Source organism: Bufo gargarizans, chromosome 1 (genome assembly GCF_014858855.1).
Source record: "Bufo gargarizans isolate SCDJY-AF-19 chromosome 1, ASM1485885v1, whole genome shotgun sequence".
In the NCBI taxonomy this organism is placed as follows: Eukaryota; Metazoa; Chordata; class Amphibia; order Anura; family Bufonidae; genus Bufo; species Bufo gargarizans.
The window spans coordinates 521,351,886-521,378,935 of NC_058080.1; the positions used below are offsets into that span (position 1 = coordinate 521,351,886).

The 27,050-nt window shown below is 43.9% G+C and overlaps 1 protein-coding gene across 2 annotated transcripts in view; it reads right to left on the reverse strand.

Moving 5' to 3' along the window:
• Positions 1-5,374: 5,374 nt before the first annotated feature.
• TPST2 (tyrosylprotein sulfotransferase 2) overlaps positions 5,375-27,050 on the reverse strand; it is a 66,485-nt gene continuing 44,809 nt past the window's right edge. The window contains exons 2-7 of one of the 2 annotated variants that reach the window (XM_044275391.1): positions 22,785-22,838; positions 15,681-16,602; positions 13,887-14,085; positions 12,563-12,613; positions 10,112-10,154; positions 5,375-5,400 (exon numbers count right to left, since the gene is read on the reverse strand). In XM_044275391.1, the coding sequence (XP_044131326.1) occupies positions 10,125-10,154; positions 12,563-12,613; positions 13,887-14,085; positions 15,681-16,528 (1,128 nt within the window). In that variant the 5' untranslated portion in view covers positions 16,529-16,602; positions 22,785-22,838 and the 3' untranslated portion in view covers positions 5,375-5,400; positions 10,112-10,124. The remainder of the gene's footprint in view (positions 5,401-10,111; positions 10,155-12,562; positions 12,614-13,886; positions 14,086-15,680; positions 16,603-22,784; positions 22,839-27,050) is intronic. The other variant, XM_044275392.1, reaches the window with a different exon arrangement.

Consider the following 27,050-nt stretch of genomic DNA (forward strand, 5'->3'; position numbering starts at 1 on the left):
ACTACATTTACCCAGTGTGCAGTTAGGGAGATATAGCGTCCCTGGCCGTGCTTACTGGTCCACGTATCTGTGGTTAGGTGGACCTTGCCACAGATGGCGTTGCGCAGTGCACACTTGATTTTATCGGATACTTGGTTGTGCAGGGAGGGCACGGCTCTCTTGGAGAAGTAGTGCCGGCTGGGAACAACATACTGTGGGACAGCAAGCGACATGAGCTGTTTGAAGCTGTCTGTGTCCACCAGCCTAAATGACAGCATTTCATAGGCCAGTAGTTTAGAAATGCTGGCATTCAGGGCCAGGGATCGAGGGTGGCTAGGTGGGAATTTACGCTTTCTCTCAAATGTTTGAGAGATGGAGAGCTGAACGCTGCCGTGTGACATGGTTGAGATGCTTGGTGACGGAGGTGGTGGTGTTGGTGGTACATCCCCTGTTTGCTGGGCGGCAGGTGCCAACGTTCCTCCAGAGGCGGAGGAAGAGGCCGAGGCGGCAGCAGCAGAAGAGGTAGCAGGGGGAGCCTGAGTGACTTCCTTGTTTTTAAGGTGTTTACTCCACTGCAGTTCATGCTTGTCATGCAGGTTGTGCTAAGGTTCAGAACGTTAATGCCTTGCTTCAGGCTCTGATGGCACAGCGTGCAAACCACTCGGGTCTTGTCGTCAGCACATTGTTTGAAGAAGTGCCATGCCAGGGAACTCCTTGAAGCTGCCTTTGGGGTGCTCGGTCCCAGATGGCGGCGGTCAGTAGCAGGCGGAGTCTCTTGGCGGCGGGTGTTCTGCTTTTGCCCACTGCTCCCTCTTTTGCTATGCTGTTGGCTCGGTCTCACCACTGCCTCTTCCTCCGAACTGTGAAAGTCAGTGGCACGACCTTCATTCCATGTGGGGTCTAGGACCTCATCGTCCCCTGCATCGTCTTCCACCCAGTCTTGATCCCTGACCTCCTGTTCAGTCTGCACACTGCAGAAAGACGCAGCAGTTGGCACCTGTGTTTCGTCATCATCAGAGACGTGCTGAGGTGGTATTCCCATGTCCTCATCATCAGGAAACATAAGTGGTTGTGCGTCAGTGCATTCTATGTCTTCCACCGCTGGGGAAGGGCTAGGTGGATGCCCTTGGGAAACCCTGCCAGCGGAGTCTTCAAACAGCATAAGAGACTGCTGCATAACTTGAGGCTCAGACAGTTTCCCTGGTATGCATGGGGGTGATGTGACAGACTGATGGGCTTGGTTTTCAGGCGCCATCTGTGCGCTTTCTGCAGAAGACTGGGTGGGAGATAATGTGAACGTGCTGGATCCACTGTCGGCCACCCAATTGACTAATGCCTGTACCTGCTCAGGCCTTACCATCCTTAGCACGGCATTGGGCCCCACCAAATATCGCTGTAAATTATGGCGGCTACTGGGACCTGAGGTAGTTGGTACACTAGGACGTGTGGCTGTGGCAGAACGGCCACGTCCTCTCCCAGCACCAGAGGGTCCACTAACACCACCACGACCATGTCCGCATCCGCGTCCCTTACTAGATGTTTTCCTCATTGTTACCGTTCACCACAATAAGAAAAATATTATTTGGCCCAATGTATTGAATTCAAATTCAGGCCTTTTTTTTTTTCTTACAGACACCTAACACTATCTGGCTATCTATTTAGGTACCGTATTACACTAATAAAGGCACAGCAGTAACGACAGATTTAGCTGAATATAAATTTGAGGCCTAGTATTTAGGCGCTGGGTGACAGGTATACGTTTACGGATAGAATTAGACTTGGAAATGCACGGTAGCGTGTGAAGTTATTGTGGATGACCCTATCATCACCTTGAATCTAATATACCCTTTTAGGGATAGATTTAAAGTAGGTCTGATACAGCAGAAACCACTAAATTAGGAAATTGCTAAATTGGGAATTGTATTTCAACCCAGAACAAAAACTGTGCTTTGACGGACACTAAATAACTTGACCAGCCACAGCAATAACCACAGATTTAGATGGATGTAAATTTGAGGCCTAGTATTTAGGCGCTGGGTGAAAGGTATACGTTTACAGACAGAATTAGACTTGGAATTGCACAGTAGCGTGTGTGTGAAGTTATTGAGAATGACCCTATCTTCACCTTGAATCTTATATACCCTTTTAATGAATAGATTTAAAGTAGCCCTGATACAGCAGAAACCACTAATTTAGGAAATTGCTAAGTTGGGAATTGTATTTAAAAAAATATATCCTTTGCCAGACAGCAGACAGTATTACAATTGGCTGGCCACAGCTGAAACACCAGATTTAGGGTACTGCTATTTTGGCAATTGTATTTCACCCCTCAATAAAATAGCAAGGACAGCTTGACCCTGATGTAGGATATAGCCAAAAAACAACCACACTATTGAGGGTTAAATGCACTTGGTGACAGCTTGCCCGGCCAAAAATCGCTTTTTGCTCCGGCCAAAAATCCTGAAGACTTGCCGCAAGGCCGGATCCGGAATTAATGCCCATTGAAAGGCATTGATCCGGATCCGGCCTTAAGCTAAACGTCGTTTCGGCGCATTGCCGGAATCGACGTTTAGCTTTTTCTGAATGGTTACCATGGCTGCCGGGACGCTAAAGTCCTGGTAAAGTGTAGTGGGGAGCAGCATACTTACCGTCCGTGCGGCTCCCGGGGCGCTCCAGAGTGACGTCAGGGCGCATGGATGACGTGATCGCATGGCACGTCATCCATGCGCATGGGGCGCTCTGACGTCATTCTGGAGCGCCCCGGGAGCCGCGGGGACTGTGAGTATACCGCTCCCCGCTCCTACTATGGCAACCAGGACTTTAATAGCGTCCTGGGTGCCATAGTAACACTGAAAGCATTTTGAAGACGGATCCGTCTTCAAATGCTTTCAGTACACTTGCGTTTTTCCGGATCCGGCGTGTAATTCCGGCAAGTGGAGTACATCCTCAAAAATTCAAACCTTTTATTCCAATCTTCAAGACTTTTCTTGAGCTGCACCAGCTCTCTGGAATGCACTGCCCCAGACAATCAGGTTAATTCCCAACTTCCTTAGATTTAAACGTGCCTTAAAAATTCATTATTTTTTTTAGGCAGACTTACCACGTTCTCTAAACTGCCTCTTGCCCACTTAGCTCCCCACTCCTCATTTTTCAGAATCAAACACCATCATCATACAGTAATCAATGCATGAGCTCATGCAGCTCCATCTGCACTACTCTTATTTAGTGCAAAGATGGCTGGACCACTCTCTAAAACAAATCAATTTTACCTTTTGTGTCACCCCCTATTTCCTCATAGATTGTAAGCTATTGCGAGCAGGGTCCTGACTTCTAGTGTTTCAATAGTATATTAGCCTGTAATCCTGTGATGTCTATTTTGATTTGTACATGCAGCCTCTGAATAGTAAAGCGCTGTGTGCATCAGTGAGGGCTTCTTACAATTTTGGAAATCCAAATACAGAATTTACTTTCTGGATTTAATTTAAAATACAAGAACAAAACAAACAAAAAAAAAAGTCTAAATATCAGACCTTAATATGTCCTCCTTGTTCAGGTTATGTCTAGGTATCTCTTAAAGTCACATCTTTTGATAGAATGACTGGGTTATAACCAACAGAAACACCTAGCTTTTCAAGGACCCTGAGCCAGCGAGTGGGAAAATAGTACGAGGAGGAAAATAACCAGGAATTGTAATATACTCTTGTGTATATCATTATCTATCTATCTATTTAAAGGGAACCTGTCACCTGGATTTTGGGTATAGAGCTGAGGACATGGCTTGCTAGATGGCCGCTAGCACATCCACAATAACCAGTCCCCATAGCTCTGTGTGCTTTTGTGTCAAAAAAACTATTTGATACATATGCAAACTAATGTAAAATGAGTCCTGTCCCTGACTCATCTCACGTACAGGACTCATCTCAGGTTAATTTGCATATGTATCAAATCGTTTTTTTTACACAATAAAAGCACACAGAGCTATGGGGACTGGGTATTGCGGATGTGCTAGCGGCCATCTAGCAACCCATGTCCTCAGCTCTATACACAAAATCCCGGTGACAGGTTCCCTTTAACAAAATCACGTGGGCCATTTACCTTAGCCTCTTTAACAACTGTGCCTTTTATGGTGGTCGTACTTTGTGCAAGAGCATCCTAAAACATACAGGGCCTCATTTATCAAAACGGTTTAACTGGAAAACTGGCTTAGTTGCCCATAGCAACCAATCAGATCTCACCTTTTTCAGAACACTTTAAGAAACAAAAGGGGAGAGTTGGGAAAGCTTGGTAATACTTCCTTATTTTGTTGTCCTCTTTGTAGAACTTTTTCCATCTCTATGGGGTGGGGCTGTGATCATCTCTTCTTGATTTTTTTTTAAAATGCCAAAGCTCTTCAGATCTGTTGACAAGGGGCAATGCTGCCTGGTGGCTGTTTTTGCTGTGCCCGTGGGCTGGTGTGATCCAGTTCTAAAGGGGCTTAGCTCGACCGCAGTGGTGTTCTTGGGCCTTGCCGCCTGCAGTAGCTGGTTGCAGAGACATTGGTTGCCATGTGGCGCTGCGCCAAATTAGAATAGGGACCAGCTCAAGAGGCCACTTTGACCTGATGAGTGGGCTTATGCATTTGGATCAAACCTATACAAAGTGCTTTATGTACAGGTTTATACATTATGCTGAGAAGTAAAATATCAATGCATATTTTAATTTTTTTTACAGTTTGGCAACCACAGTCACCAGTATTATAGAAGAACGCCAAATAACTGACCGCACATTTTATATCATGTTCTGCAACCAATCTAGAAAATGCCTGCTTGCCATAGCGCAAAACCTCTTTGCAATAAAAGGCGGCAATAATTTGGCACTTTATTAAAACAGTTTAATATCATGACATCTGAATAAAAACTTGGAATGCGATGGATCATATATTAAAATTTTAAATAGAGATTTGAAGAACACAGTTAAACACCAATGTAAAAAGACACTGATTTCACTTTTGTCTCCTTTGTTTGCAACCACGTGGAAGAAACAAAATGATAGACTATTACAATGGATCAGTCTGTTGTAAGGAAAAGAATACAACTATTTATTGCAGCCGCTCCTTCATGTCACCAGTCTGTGTGATGGATGAGAGGACGCACATACCCTTCCGTCCAGTTTACCGAGAAGGACATTCCAACCTCATGTGTCAAAAATAAAAGCCGCTTGTGGCTCATTATAAAATACTGGCTCCATATTCAGTAACAAATAAAAGATCCAGAGATCACAGTAAAAGTCAGATGAGCTATGCAAGTTAACAAGTGCAAATACATTCGCTCTAGACAGTCACAGTTTGGCAATATTTGGCAAGCAATATGCTTGGATAATCAGAATTCCTTCAGTGTCAGGTTTTTTCAGGATCTGGTCTTGATGATGAGGTTAACTTGAAACCTTGAAAAATGAAGAAAAAATAAAAAGTAAGTAAACAGTGCAAAGTCTCCATTTTGGAAAGAAAAGCTCCAAACTGCCATTATAATAGTGTCCATAAATATTCAGATGCACATCAAATATCCAACTATGGCATTCTGAGCCACCAGAGGGACAGTTCACTGAAAGGACACCAGGTGGCGCTGCAGGACAATTAGAGACATTGCCAGGTTCATCTGCTGATCACTGGGGTCTCAGTTAACAAGGGATTGGTCAAAGCAGCAGCCAAAATAGTAGAGCATGTAATAGTAAAAAATACAGAAATATGAGCCATACAATTAAAGGGGTTGTCAGGCATAACTGGCAGGCAGGGGGTGTGAAAAAATAAATAAAAATCAATCACCTTGTGAAACTCCATCCGTTCCAGCAAGAGTTCCTGCCAGACCAGAAGTGATAAGGTCCCGTTCTTGGTTATAAGACCACTGCAGCCAAAAACCGATCTCAGTGAGTGAATGCACAGGAACAGCATATCACAGCTTTCGAAACAAAGGGAGTTTCAAAAGACTAGTGATTCTATTTTTTATTTTACTCGCCTTCTTGTCTGCCATTTATGTTTAAGGTATGTCAGACAACCCCTTTAAAACCATGTGCGTACTGTTGTGGAGGTCTCCCTTGTGCCTGTCGAGGCATGGACTCCACAAGACCTCTGAAGGTGTCTGGCACCAAGGCTTTAGCAGCAGATTGGTCATTTCAAGAAGAACTCTTGACGTTGTCATAGTGACATGCCAAAAGTTTTGATCAACGAGAGTTCAGGTCCAGAGAACCCCTGCTCATTTTAGAGATTAGTGAGGGTCTCAGCATGTGTCTATGTTTTTTTTTTCAGAATATCCCATACATGATCAATTGGACTGAGATTTGGGGAAATTGGAGGTCAACACCTTGAACTCTGTCATGTTCCTGAACTATTTAACGGTGACTTATCATGCTGAAAGAGGTCAATGTCAATAGGGAGTACTGCTGCCATGGAGAGGTGTACCTTGGTGGTCTGCAACAATGCTAAGGTAGGCGGTATGTGTCAAAATATGGAACTGTTCACATTATATTTGAACCTGCATGTCAGGAGGACTCCCGATGTGTACCTCCAATGGAAAGCGGCAATGTACCCCACAGTAGAGGCACACAGTGGTATATGTCTAGACAGCTCACAAATGATCCTTGCCCATCTGCTGGACCTTCTCACCAAGCTGACACACTGCACATGATGCATGAAGCTGACAGCTCACTAAGGGTTAAAGAGACCGCAGATAAGAAGCATGAGGGGAGAGGTCAGGAATGCGCACACAACAACAAATGCTGGCAGAGAGAGAGAGCGCATCTACGACTATAAGGCACACCATCATTTACAGTCTTATGAAGCCTGCCTGTTTTGTCCCCTTCCCTGACCACATCTGCGACCACCAAGGGCTATACTCACATATATGTTACGTGACGCGATGGGATGGAATACCTCAGTCTACTAAGCTGCTCCATGCCTTTATTTTGTGGTATACTGATGTATGCCAGCCAGATGGATGTCAAAAACACACTTTTTTTGGCCTCTGTATGCAATGAAGATTATGGGCACATTTAGGCCCCGATTTATCATACCTTCACTCCACAATTCTGGCGTGCAAAATGTAAGCGACTGCGCAAAATTTAGCAACTTGTTTGCGCAAAATTTTGGTGACTTGTGTTTTTACACAACTTAGGGTGGGTTCACACTAGCCTTAGGGATTCCGTTATGGCTTTCCGTTATAACGGAATCCATAAGGCGGGAGGACGGATCCGTTCTTCTGGCCATAGACTTGTATTATGACGGAATGCAAAATGGAAGGACTTCGTTTTTCGGTCTCGCATAACGGGACCCAGACGATCCGTTATGCTTTCCCATAGACTTCTATTAGGACGGAAAGCAAACGGAATACCTTTGAAAGGCTTCCGTTTTGCATTCTGTCTGGGCATTCCGTTATAACCATTTTATAATGGAAAGCAATAACGGAATCCCTAACTCTAGTGTGAACCCACCCTCACTCCAGTTTTGTAATGGGGATGGAAAAGTGGGTGTGTAATGAGTTTTACTCCAGATTCATCATTGAGACTTTTTTTTTTATTTTTTATTAAAGGAGGAAGGTGGAGTATGAAAACTGAAGGAGCTTCTCTATACACACGTGGTCTAAGGATAAAACAAATTTATCAAGTAACATGAGACATTTGCTAAATACGACAAAGTACTATAACGCAGACTCAAGCAAAACTGACTTTAAAGTTTCCCCTCTTAATAAATTCCCCCCTTAGGGAACTTTCACACGAGCGGATGCCGTGCGTGGAATCCGCTGCGTGAAAGACAGCCATGCCCTGCTCTGGACAGCAGAGACACGGAGCATTGACATGACTGATAATGCTCCGTGCCTCTCTGTGACCTTTTTACTACAAAATCACAATGAGATAAAGTTGTCACTGTGATTTTGTAGTAAAAGGGTTACAGAGAGGCACGGAGCATTATCAATCATGTTACTGCTCCGTGTCTCTGCTGTCCGCAGCGGGGCTTAGCACTTTTTCACGCAGCGGATTACCTGCACGGGATCCGCTCGTGTGAAAGAGCCCTTAGTGTGTACACTAAACCTACATAAATTTTTTTTTTTTTATGTGAACAGTTCCTAAAATCTATATGAAATCCAGGACCTAAGGTTTCCTGGTGGAACATTGCCTATAGCATCAGAAGGTACATGCACCCAGCCACCCATGTGATGTAGAATAATCACACCAGGCCACTCCAATTCTGATGCTCACATGTGATGGGAAGCTATGCAGCCATATACGCAGCTACCTGCGATGTACTGTGTGTTCTGACTGTTCTCATAGCGTGCATTAAAGAGGTTGTAAAGGGCGAGATGGGAATGTTCACCTTAAAGGGATTCTGTCACCTCTTTTTACCGTATAGAGTTGCGGACAATATACATGTCCCATAGCTCTGTGTGGTTTTATTGAGTGTAAAAAAATGATTTTATATATATCTGAAAGTTAGATCGCCGTAATCTCAAGATGCGAGAGCTCGTGCATGCGCAGTTTCTTCCCTGAGGCTGATGCCAGCACAGGGAAGTAACACTATGCCGGCATGTGCGAGCTCGCGCATTGCGAGATCACGGCAATCTGACTTTCTGAGCAAGGAGGAGATTTGTGGATACAGGCGGTGCTGGGCTCCTTCACAGGGGGACGTGGCTGGGCTCCAGAACGGTTAGTGCAGCCCCTTGGGCTCCTTACTAGGCTGATTTACACATATATATATATATATATATATATATATATATATATATATATATATATATATATATATATATATATATATATATATATATACACATATATATATATATATATATATATATATATAAACAAAGAAAGTCCGCAGCACTCCTTGAAGTAAAAAATGTGCAGTTTATTCACACATGTCAGACAATTGACAACGTTTCGGTTCTCTCACAGAACCTTTCTCAAGTCAGGTGCGGACTTTCTTTGTTGTTTATCCGTCCTGTATCGAGGGACCACCGCGGGCATCATTTTTTACGCTCAATAAAACTACACAGAGCTATGGGACAGGTATATATGCGGACATGCTAGCGGCGATCTATAGGGTAAAAAGAGGTGACAGAATCCCTTTAAGTGCGGCCAGGGAAGGTGGAGTGATGGAAATGGCCAAGCACACAAAATATAGCACAGCAAGCTATGCCGTATCTGTAACCTAGGGGTTGGGGATACTGTGTAACTTGCTGTGCTAAACTGTTTGTGTAGCTCCCATTCACTGCTATGGGAGTTACGGACACAACAGAGTGCCACCTTTTTGACCATTTCCATAACTCCGCTTCCCTCGGCAGGTGCTTACAGTGGTTATTCCCATCTTTTCCTCATTAAAAGCCAAGATGGGACAACATTTGTATTTTTTTCAGCAATTTGGGCTACATTTCCTTGGACCACCTTTGGAAGGTACTAACTAACCACTGGATGTCATGAACACCCCACAAGACCAGTACTACTGGAGATGCTCTGAACCAGTCATCTAGCCATCACAATTTGGCCCTTGTCAAAGTCGCTCAGATCGTTACAATTGCCCATTTTTCTTTCTTCACGAACTTCAAGAACTGAGTGTTCAGTTGCTGCCTAATATGTCATACCCCTTGATAGCTGCCATTGTAAAGAGATAATTCCTGTTATTTACTTCACCAGTCAGTGGGTTTACAGTTACGGCTGGTCTGCGTATAGACCGAAAAACAATATCATGCAGATCATAACAAACGCATCAAGGCTTCTGTAAAAAAAATCTATGGTGTGAAGAGAGCTAGAAGGTGCAATAACAGCCAGTGATCAGCAGGGGTGTCTGGCTATATGTTCCCCTGTAGCAGCAATAGGGCATAGATACAGGGGTTGTCCTCATGAGACAACCCCTTTAACGGTAATCCGGTATCTTTAGTCACATAGTTGATGCTACCATGAAACTCAAGGCAGCTGATGAAACGCTAAAACATCTAAAAAGCATGCAAATATTAATAAAATGTCAGTAACACCAGCAATAAAAAATTCATATCTTGTAGGCCATCAGTATCTAAGGACTAGCAAAGAACGGAAGCACTCCCAAAGCTCACGCCCATTGTAGGTATGTATGATCTGGATCTATAAGGAATAACGGCTAATAAACCAGTACCTGATTGCTCCTGTCACCAGTGGGACGAGTTATTCTGATGGATCTAGAAATAAAGACAAACTGTTATCGGACTTGTCAGAAGGTCCTCAACCATCTTTATCAAGCTTTATCAGTAACAGCACTGCAAAATCTGTTACAAATGTCTGGCCAAAAAGAACATAAAACATTTTACATGGTTTCTTTGTCATTCTTGGGGTACTTTCACACTTGCGTTTTTCCGTCCTAGGGGCTCTATACCGGAAAAGAACTGATCAGGCATATCCCCATGCATCCTGAACGGATTGCTCTCCATTCAGGATGCATCAGGATGTCTTCAGTTCAGTCTTTTTGACTGATCAGGCAAAAGCTAAAACCGCAGCATGCTACGGTTTTATCTCCGGCCCAAAAGAACTAGACTTAAAAGAACAAAAACAAAAAAAACTGGTATCCTAAGGGTTAAAAGGGTTGTCACGCCGTTACTAAGGGCCAGGAAATGTCAGGTCGGACCGCAGCTCCGCTGTCTTCAGAGCTCCCATGTGTTGCAATGGGAGCTAAGGAAACAGCGGTCCCACCTGCCGTTTCCTGGCCCTTAGTAACGGCGAGACAACCCTTTTAACCCTTAGGATACCAGAGTTTTTTTTGTTTTTGCTATTTATTTTTCTTCCCCATCTTCCTTGAGCCATAACTTTTTTTATATTTCCGGTCACATAGCTGTATGAGGGCTTATTTTGTTGCAGGACAAGTTCTACTTTCTAATGCCACCATTTAATATGGAATACAATGCAGTGGGAAGCGGGAAAAAAAATCCAAATGGGGTGGAATTGGAAAAAAACGCAATTCCTCCACCACTTTACGGGTTTTGTTCCCACGGCGTTCCATTTGCAGCAAAACTGACAAATGCCCTTCATCCTCTGGGTCAGTACAAGTAAAACAATACCCCATAGGTGTAGGTTTTATGTCTAAAAAGTGTAAAAATAAATTAAAATTTTGAAACAATGTTTATATCTACTGAGCTGTGTTTAGGCAAATTTTTTGCAGGAGAACCTGTAGTTTATATTGATACCATTTTGTAGTGTGTGTGACTTTGTGATCACATTTTATAAAAAATAAAATTGGGTAAGAGAAGCGATGAAAAAATGGCAAATTGGCAATTAGTCGTACTGGAAAAATATTTTTACATTTTAATGGTACAGGCGTTTTCGCAGAGCCCGCCGGCCATGACACCTGCTGCACGTGCGAACGGGCACCATGTCTGCACTTCGCTCCAGTGCCATATATTAACATAGGTTAAGGACCAGTAAATTTTTTTTTTACATTTTTTTTTACAGAATTTTGGGGAAAGGGGGCGATTTACATTTTTATGATTTTTACATTTTTAAAAACCATTATTAGTTTTGCACTAGCATTGGAGTGTATGAAAAATGTACTAGTTTCCCATGGAGCCCTGCTACAGACAGAAGCTCCATAGGAAACGCTGTGCTGCAGCCTCCTGTCATTCTCCGGCTTCCTTCGGCAGCGATTGGAGGAGCCAGAGAATACCTGGGAGCACGCGCTTCCAGGTTTGCACAGGCTTAGATGCACCACGGCATCTGAAGTATTCAATGTATGAAACAGCAGGCACCCTGCGGCTATGGTGCCCACTCCGCTCCGCAGTTTTTTGGGGCCATTTTTCTGGTCGAACAATTTTTACGGGTATTTTTTTTTAAATAATATATAGTAAGTATTCAATACAGCTATACTATGTATTAAAATATGAAGCACTTTGCATATTTTTGATCAAAATTACGTCAGGCTCATCTATCAGCGACAAGGTGGCTTCTACAGATGGTAAACTAACACTATCAGACCTGCCTCTCCTGGGACTAAATAAGGCTAGGGCTACACGACGACATTTGTTGCGCGGCTATTTGTCTAAGTAATGTCGCGTGACATTTTTTTTTATAATGGCAGTCTATTTTGTCGCATTGTGACATGCGACATGCTGTGACTGCGACATAACAGTCGCATAGAGATCCATTTAGGTTGGATTTTTGGGCGACTGTCGTGTCGCAGTCGCAGTGCGACATCATAGACTGTCATTATAAAAAAATATTGTGTGACATTACTCCAACACATAGTCCCAGTGTCATTGTATCCTTTTGTCGTGTGACAAATGTCGTTGTGTAGCCGTACACTAAGCCTACAAAATTCTGGGCCTGCACACAACAGTACATACTGCACTGGACACAATGGAGGGGTGACATCAGAGGCCATAGCACAGTGTTGGGTAGCGGTTTGTGCTCTTTGAAAGATTGGAAACGCCCTGGTGGGCACTTCTTGCCTCATTTGCATATAGTACAAACTTCATTTTCTTGTGATGTGAAATGCACGTAAAGGCATGTGTAAACCAGCACCTTCGCATCAGTTATTTCCCTTTGAAACTGTCCTACATTAAGTAGTCAGCAACAATTAGCGAATATAAAGAAGTCTAACCTGGACAAATCCTTTCAGGCTGCTCGGCGTTTTAAAGTCCCCTTTTAAGACCTGGAAAATAATATTATATATTGGGGTACCATTAATTAGGCTAGAAATGTATAGCATTAATAAGATAAATGATTATAATAATTGCATATCATATAAAAATACTAAATTGCAGCAGAAGTAAGGTGAGAAATGTATGCTACACTTCACCAGATATTAGGGAGTTTAATATTGATGACCTGATCTTAGAGTATAGTGCTGGCACCAGACACAGGAATACCACAGCTTGGGCCACGGTGTAGTGGCATGCCTGGTGACTGTACAGCTGCGCTCATTCACGTGGCGCTGTGGTGTTCCAGCTCCTGGGAACAGCTGACCCCCACTGATCTGATACTGATGACCTTTCCTAAGGACAGTTATTAAATGCCCAGAAAACCCTTTCAATTACCAAAATTAGGCCGGGTTCAGATGGTTTATTTTTGTGTTCTTCTGATCCCTCAGAAGAACAGAATAAGGCCTTGTTCACACTTCAGTGTTTGGTCAGTAATTTCCATCAGTGATTTGTGAGCCAAAACCAGAAGCCTCCACAGAGATGAGGTATAATGGAAAGACCTGCACCTGTTCTCTGGTTTTGACTCACAAATCACTGATGGAAATCACTGCCCAAACGCTAAAGTGTGAACCAGGCCTAAGAAAAAAAAAAAAAAAAAAAAAAACGGATCCTGTATTTTAAAGGGAGTCTGTTACCTACATTACATGATTTAAACTAATAATATAGCTCTATGGGATGCAAATACAAGGCACCAAAAAACTGAGTTTTAAAGATATGCAAATTAGCTACTTGCAAGTGCCCAGTGCTCCCCGCCTGACTTCTCCCCTCTGTATAGTCTGGCCGGCCCTGTATCCTTGTGTCGTCATTCTCATCTCCATTTATTACTATGCCTCTGCCCACAGTGGCCAATGTACTGTGCATGCCCGGGCCCGGCGTTGAAGCGCTGGATTACAAATAGAGATGAGAATGTCGACAAAAGGATACAGGGCTGGCCGCATGATATAGAGGGGAGGAGTCAGGTGCGCATTCTCGATAGCTAATTTGCATATCTTTAAAACTTAGTTTATGGTGCTTTGGAGACTCTGAAAAACGAAACCCAGGTACCATCAGTGTATATTATCAGTTTAAATCATGACAGACCCCCTTTATGCTCAGTTATGCACATTTGGCGTCCGTTTCAGCCATTTCCGAAGAACGGAAAAATAAACGGTGAAGTGAACCCGACCATACTCTGACTACACACAGTGCATATTACAGAAGTCTGCAGAGCATGGACATACTCACTCTGTGGGTGTTGTTGACCACTAGTGCATCTGGATTACCATATTTTGGTGGGTTTGCAAAAGGATCATATCCTAGTCGGGCAAGCATTGGAGCTATACGAGCCATGTCCTCTACTATATCTGTTGGAAGCTTTCCAACCCATTTAGTCAAGGCCTCAAGATTCACAGGTTTCATTACTTGGTCTGTTGACTTTTCAGTCCTATAGATTAAAAAAAATAATAATAATAATTTTGCATGGGGGACACTTAGGCTTACACAAGTTCGGAAGCATCGTCAAGGTACATAGTAGGCATGCTTTTAGGCCTGTGGCCTAGTCTCTTAAACGGCATCTGTCAGCAGATTTGTCCCTATGAAACTGGCTAACCTGTTGTATGTGCACTTGGCAGCTAAAGGCATCTGTGTTCCCATGTTCATATGTGCTCGCATTGCTGAGAAAAATGTTTTAATATATGCAAGTGTGCCTTCTAGGAGCAATGGGGGCTTTGCTGTTACACCTAGAGGCTCAGCTCTCTCTGCAACTGCGCACCCCCTGCATTTTAATGCATTGACAAAGTCATCACACCTGGCCCTGTCAATCAAAGTGGAGAGGACGCAGCAGTTGCAGAGAGAACAGAGCCTCTAGGAGTAATGGCAACGCCCCCGTTGCTCCTAGAGGCTCATTTGCATATATTAAGACATCATTTTTCTCAGCAATGTGGGGAGGGAGACAAAAGGAGCTCTAGGATTATTACTTTCACCCTTGCATTAAATTTACCTTGAATATGCTGTCTAATGAAAGGGAAGCAAATTCCAGATCAGGCCTGTATGCCTATTTACCAAAATGGCACAAAAACTATTTGCACCTTTTGACATCTAGTATCAACTATGTGCGTATAGGTGTGTATACACAGCAGCCTGAGTGCTCCAATTAGAGAAGCATTTTTTATGACGTCTTGGCTGATGAAAGCCTGGACCTGTCCTTGTAATATATTGAACTTACATAGGGCGGAGAACAGATCACAGATGTGAAATTCACACAGATTTTTCCCACTACATTTGGATAGGGTTATATCTCCTTCACACATAACGTACTGTCACTTTTTTCAGATTTTCTGTGCGGAATCCGACTGTGAGCCCATGTCTGAATGTGGCCCAGCAGTGAATCTCTATTCTTTATTTGCCTTCTAAAAGATGGTGGGCGATTACAGTAGACACATGATCCCATAGTTAAAACGGAAGACTGCGGCACAAATCTACTGGCAGATCAGGAGGAATTCATAGTCTGGATATAACTGTAGCAAACACTCAGCTAGAAGAAGCATGGGTATGTACAGGTTTCCTTCCCATATATACATACATACATACATATATACATACATGACAACATGGCAGAGATCCTGAAAGTGCTCAAAACTAGAAGCACAAAGTATACAAAAAAGCAAAACTTCAAGAGAAGGATTTGGCAAAAGTTACATAAAATTTGTCGTCAGAGCTTAACCATATTAAACATAGCCTCAAGGTTTTTGGGCTTGCGTTAATTGTTCCCCTAGAGGCATACAGCTAAATTTTCAAAAAATAACCCCCTATTTTGTGAATAATAAATCTAATAATTTAGGAGCTATGTGTCACATGAAAAAAATATAAAAAAAAGTAGAAGCATAATGGCTTGTTTTCAATCTAACCACAAGGTGTCAGTGTAGGCTAGAATTACCTGACTGTGATGCTTTTCGGCTTTGCTGTTAAAAGTGAATACTGAACAAGAATAAAGCTTATGGAATGTATCGGCACACCCAACACCCAAACGGCCGTACTCACTTGGAGAGGGATACGCCTCCTGGTTTTCCAATCAGTTCCTCATGGTGAAGCACTGCGTCATTCCATTGGATGCCCAGAAACTCAATAATGGCATGCAGGGTTTGCTTAGGATGTAAAACTAGCTGTTCATAATGCACCGGAAGGCACTTGTGCTCCCCGATCTCTAAGCACTGGGCGTACATGATCTCGATCGCTTTGTTCCACTTGGTCAGGCAGTCTCTATAGCTGTTTAGATCAAAGCCAGCTATGGTTATTTTTCTGGTTATCATGGAATGTACAGATGCACGTCCATCCCGAATCATCAGCAGAAACTTGGAATTGGGGAACAGTTTGGAGAGGTAAACTGATGATTTCAAAGTGAAGGGATCCTTATTACATAATAGTTTGGCAGGTTCTCCATGTTTTGCTATAATTTCTAGTATAAAGGCCTGCACTGCGGCGTCCATGACCCCATCCGTTACACCGGCTTCATCAAGACGCATCTTTTCACTGCCAGACTTCGACCAGGCTTGGCGCATTGCTAAAATCCGGGGAATAATCCGCGTCTCTTCTCCACAGCGGACATCTGGATGAGCATCCAGCATTGCTCTCATTAAGGTGGTACCACTTCTGGGCACTCCCCCGATAAATATAAGAGGCATGTTCTTACTGTATCTGTACTCGATGTTGTTGGCATCCATCATCACAAGTTCTTCACTTTCCGGCTTCATGACACCCCAATTCCTTCTATTATAACCTTCATCTAGAATCTGTTGGCATTCCAGCATTTGCTGGCCAAGATGCACGGCTAAGGCCACCAAAACAATGAAGCCAAACACTAACAGCACCTTCCTCACCGTGAACCGCATTCTTACTGGTCAACATGCGGAAACTAGCACAGCTGCTGGTAAACTTTCAATAGGATGACGTTTCCATGTGGACCCTGGAGAGAAAAACAATAAAAAAAAAAACGTTTACTAAACCAGATCACATTACTGTTATGTCGCCATATAGTGGCAAACTGGCTTGATCAGAACAGTTCTAAACTGAAATCTACCATATTGTTCTATTTCCAGCAGGATGAAGTACCCTAGACTGACACAAGGTGGCAGAATTCTGCTCTAACGTAAAGCGGCTAAAACAAGGCGCCTTAGTGCTACCATTTAATGTCTAACTGAAAAGATGAAGACATAATTGCAAGCTTTCAAAGCTATTTGGGCCTCTTCCTCAGGAGTCTCTTAAAGGGGTTGTCACAGTTTTCAAACCAGCTCCTGGATCTGAATACTTTTCTAATTGCATGTAATTAAAAATTTTGCATGGCCACTGAGTTATTTAATAAAATGTATCTGTATAGCGCCACCTGCTCTTTGTTCTTTTTCTTATTTGTCCGGATCACTGAGATGGACGCACATGCTCAGTTTCATCCTTCAACTGCCTCCTGAGCTGTGATAGGGAGAGCTGAGACACGCCCCCTTAGCTGCAGAGGAAAAGACACTCCCCTTGAGCTGTCAGCTTGATATAAATCTAGCAGAACAATGAATGGGGAGATCTCTGGATCCATGTGAGGTACAGGGCTGGTTCTAGCTTTGTTAGAAAGAGACAGTCAAGTACTATATGATAATTTTTTACATTAATAATTGGATAACCCCTTTAAGACAGTATCTGAAGATTAACATATTTATACACCAAAGTACATAGTAATAATCAGGTAGAGGAGACCTTCACACTTATCTATAATATTCCTCTATAAGTGCTACAACTGTTTGTTTACTCTTTCACTCATACTAATCTACCTCTGTACCTATGTACTTTGGTGTATAAATATGTGACTCTTCAGATACTGTCTTAAGAGACGTCTGAAGTGGGAATATGGAGTCTCTGATCGTTTGGAATCTATTGGGTCTGATAAAATTATCCTGACCTATGTATAAAGTAATCTGTCTGGACCTGATAGAATGAAGAAAAAAACTGGTCTGGAATGCGTGTGGAAGGCTTTGTCCATTTTATCTGATAGACTAAACAAAGAGAACCGTCTGAAATGTGTACTAGGTATTGTACCACTTATTTGATGACCTCTAAAAGAACATGGACTCGCTTAGAAATATGTGTACAAGAGTGAGAAGCATTGTCTGCATAGTTTGTCTTGGGATTCTAAATTATTGTGAATCTAAAGGGCCGAGAATCGCATAGATCATCAGTAAAGAGCGTTCAAAGTAACATTTGTTAGGGATGATCTGGCGGTGTAAATGTACCGCTGATTACCCGAGGAACAAGCAAAACGCTTGTTCAACAGGTAATTAGAACGTCTTTCCGAACCAAAAATCGTGCTGTAACAGGCAGCGCACGGCGCATGCGTGAGGAGAGCGCGGTCCCGGCATCACGGCAAGATGTCCATCACAATATAGAGAGCAGGGGTAAGGGGCAGGCTTATCGTGCCTTGAAGCAAGGAGGCAGACATTAAAACTGCAATTTTAACAAATATGAGGAGACAGAATGAGGAAAGAAAATCATAATTAGCAACACACTGGGCGATACTTTAAGGTACTGTGGTTGGTTTAATATGCGTTTTCCAGGCGACAGGTTCCCTTTAAAGCCACTTGCTCCCAGTACTCTGGTGCATAAGCATGGGAAGGATTACAGCAGGCCACGTGGGTACGGTGCATGAAATGGAGGAGAAATTCAGTTAATTTCTCTCCATTTCATGTTCAAACAGTGAATATAAAATAAGATGGTGGTGGTAATGGGCATATAATAGTGATTCCCAACCAGTGTGCCTCCAGCTGGTGCAAAACTACACCTCCCAGCATGCCCGGACAGCCAAAGGGGATGCTGGAAGTTGTAGTTTTGCAACAGCTGGAGGCAAATTAGTTGGGAAACACTGTTATATGCCCATTTATTAACCCTTGTACAAAGGACAAGTAAAAGCAGTTGTCCATAGCAACCAAATTCCAGCTTTAATTTTTTCATTACCATCAGCAACTGCGCCGCTGTTATAATTGGTATTGATGAGTACTTAAATGAAAGTATCGATACTTGTACTCAGTCTTAAAAAAAAAAATTGTATCGGGACATCCCTAGTTAAAACAGTATAAAAGCTGGACCTTTTCAGTTAAAAAGTTGGAGTTCACCTATGTGGAGACTAAAACGGGCTCCTCAGCCGATGTGTGTCGCTGTCAGAGGATGCAAGTACCTTCATTCTGGATGTAGTCAGGACTCTAGGTGAAGTGTGGTTGTAATTAGTAATTAGGGATTTTATCTATCCCTTATTTTGTGTAAGTTTTCTATCCTTTGTATTTACTTAATTTGCTAAAACAAGGACATACATTTTCCGGATTATCACTATTACTTCTTTGTTTTACTATTCTTAAAGTGGTGTGTGTAGTCTCTCTTAAAAGAGTGAACCTGAAATGGTGTATTTATTTTATTTTATAGCAATTTGCCCGATTTTATAGCAATACAACGCCTGAGGAAGAAGCCAGAGTGCAATTGTGCCATCTGTTCAGTTAGCCATTAAAAGGTATCAGCCACTGAGGAATCTTCTATTTACTGACTAACCCGGTACAAATATACTTAGTGCTGCCAAGTCTTCCTAATCCCCTTTTCCAGACAGACAGACAGACGTATGAATGTCCAACTTGTCCAGAAACGGATTTAGTGTCGGAGTTCTTACTCCTTTTAGTGAAGCCAATGAATAGGTGAATGCAGTATGTATGAGGCCACACAACTTACCACAGGTATTATCACTTTCCCACAGTGGAATCGAGTCTCACAGACGTCTTCTATCATAAAACATCCTGTGACACATCAGAAAGGTGCACTGATGGTGAAGCACCGTTTATACAATCACCAGTATACTCACATCAGGTGAATATAGATCTGCTTCCTTTTTCTGTTGTCGGGAGCCTGCACTGGCTGCAGCAGGGAGTGTCTGCTCTGACCACATAAGCTAGTGATTGTATAAACGGTGCTTCACCATCAGTGCACCTTTCTGGTGTTTCACAGGATGTTTTATGACAGAAGACGTCTGTGAGACTCGATTCCGCTGTGGGAAAGTGAAAGTGATAGTACCTGTGGTAAGTTGTGCTGAAGCCTCATACATACATACTGCATTTTACTTTGTGTGAATTGAACCCACAACACACCCGAGACACGCAGCGATAAACCATCACAATTGACGGACTGGATATATGGTATATTGCATGTTCAGACGGTCGCTTCCTATTTCCAACAGACCTCAAACTGCTCATAGTGTTCAATTAATGAAATAGGGATGGCAAGCTGCAGTGAGGTACGTTCGGGTGGCAAACAGAGGGTTAAAAGCGCTTCGTGGACTGCTCACTGTACCTGGATATGTAATGGTCACAACACCAGGGGAGCTGGGCATACCCTTTAGATGGCCGACTGGTGGGCAGCTTGGTCAAGCATGCAGGTTTTTATGCGCAGAGAGTCTACCAGCAGCTTACTCCCCGGGGGGCCAAAGAAAGCGATTCATATATTAAAGGGGTTGTCCACTAGAAATCAATGGGATTGTATGTAATCCTTGGATACATGATCTCCGCCACAGGAAATATTAGTATGTACTAATGGGACACACAGATAAGAGTTGTATAAACAGCAGTTCCCAGAGGAGTTCTACTTCCATACATCTCTAGTTTCAGCAGATATGAAGAACTGTAGAAGGACGGCTGGGGGTCTCCCTGCACGGCAGTGTAATACTGGTCTGTGGCCTGGAATGTATGTTTGTGAGGTAGATACGTGAAGGAATGGCATGCAACAGCTACAGTACCATCGCGCCAGTACCGTGGCACAGTGGAAAATCTTTTGGAACTGAACTTGACAGGTGCGTTATAAAAAGTGCACTTTGCAGGTGAGTATTTTAAAAGGGGAAATACTGCTGTTATTGAACTGACGGCTTGCAGTACAAGAACACAAAAAACATTGGGGAACACTTATCAATGCCTTTTCATGACAATAGTGGAGTTAAAAAAAAAAAAAATCCGCTAATTACGGTGCACACCATATTTGCACCTTAATTTTTTTTAACTTTTTCAGCTTCTTGCCACTTTCCCAAAGTGGCGAGAAAATGGACGGGGCTTAACAGGAGAGGTGGGGCTTCTCACGGCCCGCCGGATTCACTATAAAGTACACTAGGACCTGGCGTAAGTTATAGCTGAAGTCTATGCCAGCCCCTAGCTGGCGCACAGACTGCCAAACATGAGCTTAGTTTATTAACAGGCATCTGCCACTTAAAGGGAGTCTGTCACCACATTTGACCATATTAGACAGATCCTATAGCGTTATATGTGCCACCCAGCAGTTAAAAACGGTACCTTTGTTGCATATAACCGAGTCTTCTTTCTGCCAAAAATGAACTTTGAAGATTGTGTAAACGAGCCCTCTCAAGTGCCCAGGGCGGTGTCTCAATCTTCCGAGCCCAAGACCGGACCTCCCTAACTGCTCATAACCCTGCCCTCCTTGTGCCTGTGCCCGCCCGTTTACTCCCCTCCCCTCGCCTTTTCCATTGCGGCTGCGCGGACAAATTCGTAGCCGGCGCATGCGCAGTAGGTATTGCGATGCCCTGCCAGGACCGGGCATCGCATTGCGCATGCGCCAGCTACGAGTCTCGTAGCTGGCGAGGGGAGGGGAGGGGAAAAGGCGAGGGGAGGGGAGTAAACGGGCGGGCACAGGCACAAGGAGGGCAGGGTTATGAGCCGTTAGGGAGGTCCGGTCTTGGGCTCGGAAGATTGAGACACCGCCCTGGGCACTTGAGAGGGCTCGTTTACACAATCTTCAAAGTTCATTTTTGGCAGAAAGAAGACTCGGTTATATGCAACAAAGGTACCGTTTTTAACTGCTGGGTGGCACATATAACGCTATAGGATCTGTCTAATATGGTCAAATGTGGTGACAGACTCCCTTTAATAGATTAGGCGCAACCCACTCCAATGCAGAGGGACCAAGTCTAGATAAATGTCCCCTATTGTGTGGGTGTTGTCATAGTGCCGTTGCCTGTCACCTCTCCTGATATATCGATTTACAAAAGACTTGCATTTCCAATTAAATAACTGTTCGGGGGTTATCTTCTCTTAGAACCCTGTTTGTGCGTTTTACCTGTTATTCCTCCAGGAAATTACTGAAAAAAATGCCAACTTGTTGTTACTTGGTGGGGGGTGTGCCCCCAACATTAGAACTTGTTGTTACTTGGTGGGGGGTGTGCCCCCAACATTAGAACTTGTTGTTACTTGGTGGGGGGTGTGCCCCCAACATTAGAACTTGTTGTTACTTGGTGGGGGGTGTGCCCCCAACATTAGAACTTGTTGTTACTTGGTGGGGGGGGGGGGTGCCCCCAACATTATACATTATCCGATTGGTGCTAGGACACACCCCTTCGACTATTTAATCAAATATTCAGGAGGAATAACTAAGGAATGGCAACGTGCAAAATTAAGGGGAAAAAAGATGCTTCTGAATTATTTAATGGGAGAATGCAAATAGTTACTAAAGCAGATATGTCAGGAGTAGTGATCATTAAAGATTTGCCCTTAAAGAGCATCGGTCAGATTTGTACCTATGAAACTGGCTGACCTGTTGTATGTGCACTTGGCAGCTGAAGGCATCTGTATTGGTCCCATGTCCATATGTGCCGCATTGCTGAGAAAAATGATTTTTTAATACATGCAAATGAGCCTCTAGGAGTATCGGGGGCGTTGCCATTACACCTAGAGGCTCTGCTCTCTCTGCAACGGTCATGCCCTCTACACTATGACTGACCACATTTACACTGATCAGCGGGGCCCAACCAATGGGACCTCAACAACCTCCAGAAAGAGCAATCGTGGTCACTCTCCATTACAGTAGATGGAGGATACAGAAACTGCTGTTTGTGCCCTGGGCCCCTATCAAGACCACTTTGGTCATGTGGCAGTGGAGGGGGGGGGGGGGGGTCATATGAGGCAAATACTACCAGAGCAATATGGCAGCAAAGGCCTATGGTGATCACATTATACAATCTCAAAACAAGGGTTAATTATTAATGGTCCGGCAATAGCGTCTCCATTTACAGGATGAAATATTTATACCAGCCTTGCTATATCAGACCTCATTACGGAGGGTGAACCCACCTACCTATGGTGAAACCACCTTACGCTGACATCTTCTTGCCGTTTAAAATGGTACATTCTGAAAGAGAAAGGGGGAACATCCACTTACAATTCAATGAGATAGCGAAGAAAAAACTCTGTGCTACTACAATGCTGGTTATCTTCATGTCACAGAGGACCCAGCAGCTTTTGGATTTGCCATAATATAACTGTTCTGGAGCATCTTTTCTTAGATGCTGTATTGTGCTCCTGTTATTCCTACTGGAAATGTGAAAATAAACTTAGCCCTGGGTGTTATCAAGTCCTTCACACAGGCAGCACCGACAGGATAATATGAGGACAAGCAGGGACACATCCAACTGGCAAAACCCTGTTATTCAATTTCTAGTAGGACTTAGGTTGGCATCAGATGACCGTGTGTTGGCCACATCTTCCAGGGCTACCATGGGTCTGCTGTACTCACATCATCATGCGAGTACAAGTAGTAGACCTGCGGGGTCAGGCAGGAACTAACAGATCATAAATCATGATAATGCTGTGTGTTGGGGTCAGATGTCTGGAAGATGCGGCAGAGGGACAACAACCTAACAGAGAAACAACACCGTTTTAGGAAAAGATGTTCCAGAATGGTTATACTATGGAGAAAGCGAGTATCTACTAAGGTCCCTTTCACATGAGCGAGTTTTCCGCGCGGGTGCAATGCGTGACATGAACGCATAGCACCCGCACTGAATCCGGACCCATTCATTTCAATGGGTCTGTGTACATGAGCGTTGTTTTTCACGCTGCGTTGCGTGAAAATCGCAGCATGTTCTATATTCTGCGTTTTTCACGCAGCCCTGGCCCCATAGAAGAGAATGGGGCTGCGTGAAAAACGCATTGCATCCGCAAGCAAGTGCGATGCGTTTTTCACTGATGGTTGCTAAGAGATGTTGTTTGTAAACATTCAGTTTTTTATCACGCGCGTGAAAAACGCATCAAAACGCATTGCAGTCCCGCCGAAAAAACTGAACAACTGAACGCAATCGCAGACAAAACTGACTGAACTTGCTTGCAAAATAGTGCGAGTTTCACTGAACGCACTCTGAACGCATCCGGCCCCAATCCGCAATGCCCGTGTGAAACCAGCCTAAGAGTCCATCATCACGCCTGGTGCAAAGCTGTGCCTCTAGGTGTAACTGTAACGCCCCTGTTGCTCCTAGAGGCTCATTTGCATATATTAAAACATTATTTTTCTCAGCAATGTGGGCACATATGGACATGGGACCAACACAGATGCCTTCAGCTGCCAAGTGCACATGTAACAGGTCAGCCAGTTTCATAGGTACAAATCTTCGGACAGATGCCCTTTAATGAGGCTGCTGGAGCAGATAAATACAGACCACGCGGGCCAACACATAAAGGGAGGGTACCTAGGAGGAGAGAAAAGGAGGAGCGGGGCTCACTGCTGATGGGTACAGCTGGGTTCAGCAAAATACAGACTTTTGGGCTTTTTTCTGCCTAATTTTATTTATAAAAGTTGTTTTTTTTATTTTTTTTTGTTGGGGGGCACAGAGAACTTTCAATTGGACATAAAGGTATATTCTGAAATAACAGTGCCATACAAGCAGCTACAAACACTGCAGGGTGGTAACAGTTTCCCTTTAAGCAAGCAGGGCAAATATATTTACAATATATAAATACCAAAGTATTTCTTGGGGAAAAAAAATGCAACATAAAGTCTTCTAAAGTCAACAATTATTATATAGATGTAAAACCACTTTCACACTGGCGCTTTGCTTTCCGTTTCTGAGATCCGTTTCAGGGCTCTCACAAGCGGCCCCAAACGGATCAGTTTAGCTCCAATGCATTCTGAATGGATAAGGATCCGCTCAGAATGCATCAGTTTGCCTCCGTTCAGCCTCCATTCCGTTCTGGAGGCGGACACCAAAACGCTGCCTGCAAACGTTTTCTCTGGCACAATCTGGCACAATAGAAAAAGGGATCCGTCTCACATTTACTTTCATGACGGATCCATCTTGGCTATGTTACAGATAATACAAACGGATCACGGCGGATGCATGCGGTTGTGTTATTGTAACGGATCCGTTTTTGCAGATCCACAACGGATCTGCCCAAAACACGAGTGTGAAAGCAGCCTAACCTGCAAACCAGCTGCACGGAGATTGCAAATGTTCATATACTCTCACAGCACACCGCTCTGCATTATTACCGGGTGATGACTCCAGAACAGAAGGAGTGCAAATGTCACACCACCATGTTATCTGACACCACTGAGTTCATAGCACCTGCAAGTCCTAGTCATTCCCAAATAACGTGCTATTACAGAGATGTGAAACAAATCATTAGGAGGACACTAAACCTAGAACTCAGTGATATAAAAAAAAAAAAAAAAAAGGGAGGGCTGAAACGATTAGGCCTCATGCACACGACAATGGGGCCGCAAAGGATGTGGACAGCAGTCCGTGTGCTGTCCGCATCCATTGCTCCGCAAAAAAAAAATATAACCTGTCCTATTCTTGTCCGTTAAGCGGACAAGAATAGTCAGTTATATCAATGGTTGTCCATGCCTTTCCACAAATTGCGGAACGCACACGGACGCCATCCGTGTTTTGCGGATTCGCAATTTGCGGACTGCAAAACACACAACAGTCGTGTGCATGTAGCCTTACTCGACTGAATCGAGTAATTTGACACAAAAATATCCTAGATACAAATATCTTTGCATCAAGTATTCGTTTGTGTCATGTGACCACGGAGCAGGAGTGAATCGCTTGCTATTACTTACCACTCCGTGGTCACCTGCACCGCACTTTCTTCCTGACACATTGTCAGGTCATAGTGCACGTAAGCGCGCACTATGACCCGATGCTGTGTGACGTCAGGACGACGTCAGCACGCAGAGAAGAAGATGGAGGAGCTGTGGAGCAGCGCCCCTACAGGAAAGGCAAGTACTGTCGCTGGGAACATTCCTAGGAGGGGGAGCTGATGGCACTGGGGTGGGGGGAAGCAGGGAACGGAGCTGATGGCACGGGCGGGGAACGGAGCTGATGGCACGTGCGGGGAACGGAGCTGATGGCACGTGCGGGGAACGGAGCTGATGGCACGGGCGGGGAACGGAGCTGATGGCACGGGCGGGGAACGGAGCTGATGGCACTGGCTACTTTCACACTGGTGTTTTGGTTTCCGTTTGTGAGGTCCGTTTAGGGATCTCACAAGCGGTCCAAAACCAGGGCTGTGGAGTCGGTAGAAAAATGGTCCGACTCCAACTCCGACTCCTCAGTTTTTGGTACTTCCGACTCAGACTCCTTTGTATTTATTATGCGAATGTCATTACCACAGAACTACTGGCTAGGAAGCTGCTGCCTTCTCCTTTGTGTGCTGATCTTCTGCTGAAGATGGGCAGTAGGGGGATCCGGGAAGGGGCAATTATTGTAAAACATGATTTCCCTAGTAGAATCCCATAGTCATGTTTAAAGCTTAAGCTAACAATCCGAGTTTACACGTTTTTATAGCCTTAGCTGAATGACAGCAGTTTTTCCAAATGGTTTACAGCTTCAGTCTTGAACTATTGACTATCCATTCCCTTAACTTATACAAGTGTCTCTACTTAATCAGTTATCAGTGAAAGGCTAGGTTAACCATGGGCGTTGCGTTCCCTGTAACAGCGGAACACAACACAATGGAAAGTATAAATATTGCCGCTCCTTAACTGTGCGTTGCGTGCCATATAGTGAAGCATATGAAAAGCATGCTTCTTCATGGTCACTTAACATGTTAGTTTTTACGGTAACGTGACGCACTGCATGCATTGGCCTTTATTCTTACGGCCGCTTATACCGCCAATACCTGGCTTTCTCAAAGACACCACGTCTGTTTTACAGACAATTGATAATATGGAATGGTCCTCGAATTATGTGTGGATCACAGCAGACGTGGCGTCTTTGTATATCAACATTCCCCATGAACTGGCCATAAAATCCCTAACCTGGTTCCTTAAAATATATGGGAATATTACTGCAGGCTTGCAGGAATATGTCCTGGTGGTGGTGGACTTCCTCCTCAGGCGCAACTTCATGTTCAATAACCAATTTTATATTCAGGTATCGGGGGTGTCGATGGGGGCTAAATTCTCTCCCTCCATTGCTAATATTTTTATGGCATGGTGGGAGAGGTGTTTTCTCCTCATCGACACCCACCCTTTCTGGCATCACATCAGGTGGTATGGTCGTTACATCGATGACCTGATCCTCATCTGGACGGCGATGTGACGGCCAACCTTCCTTTTGTG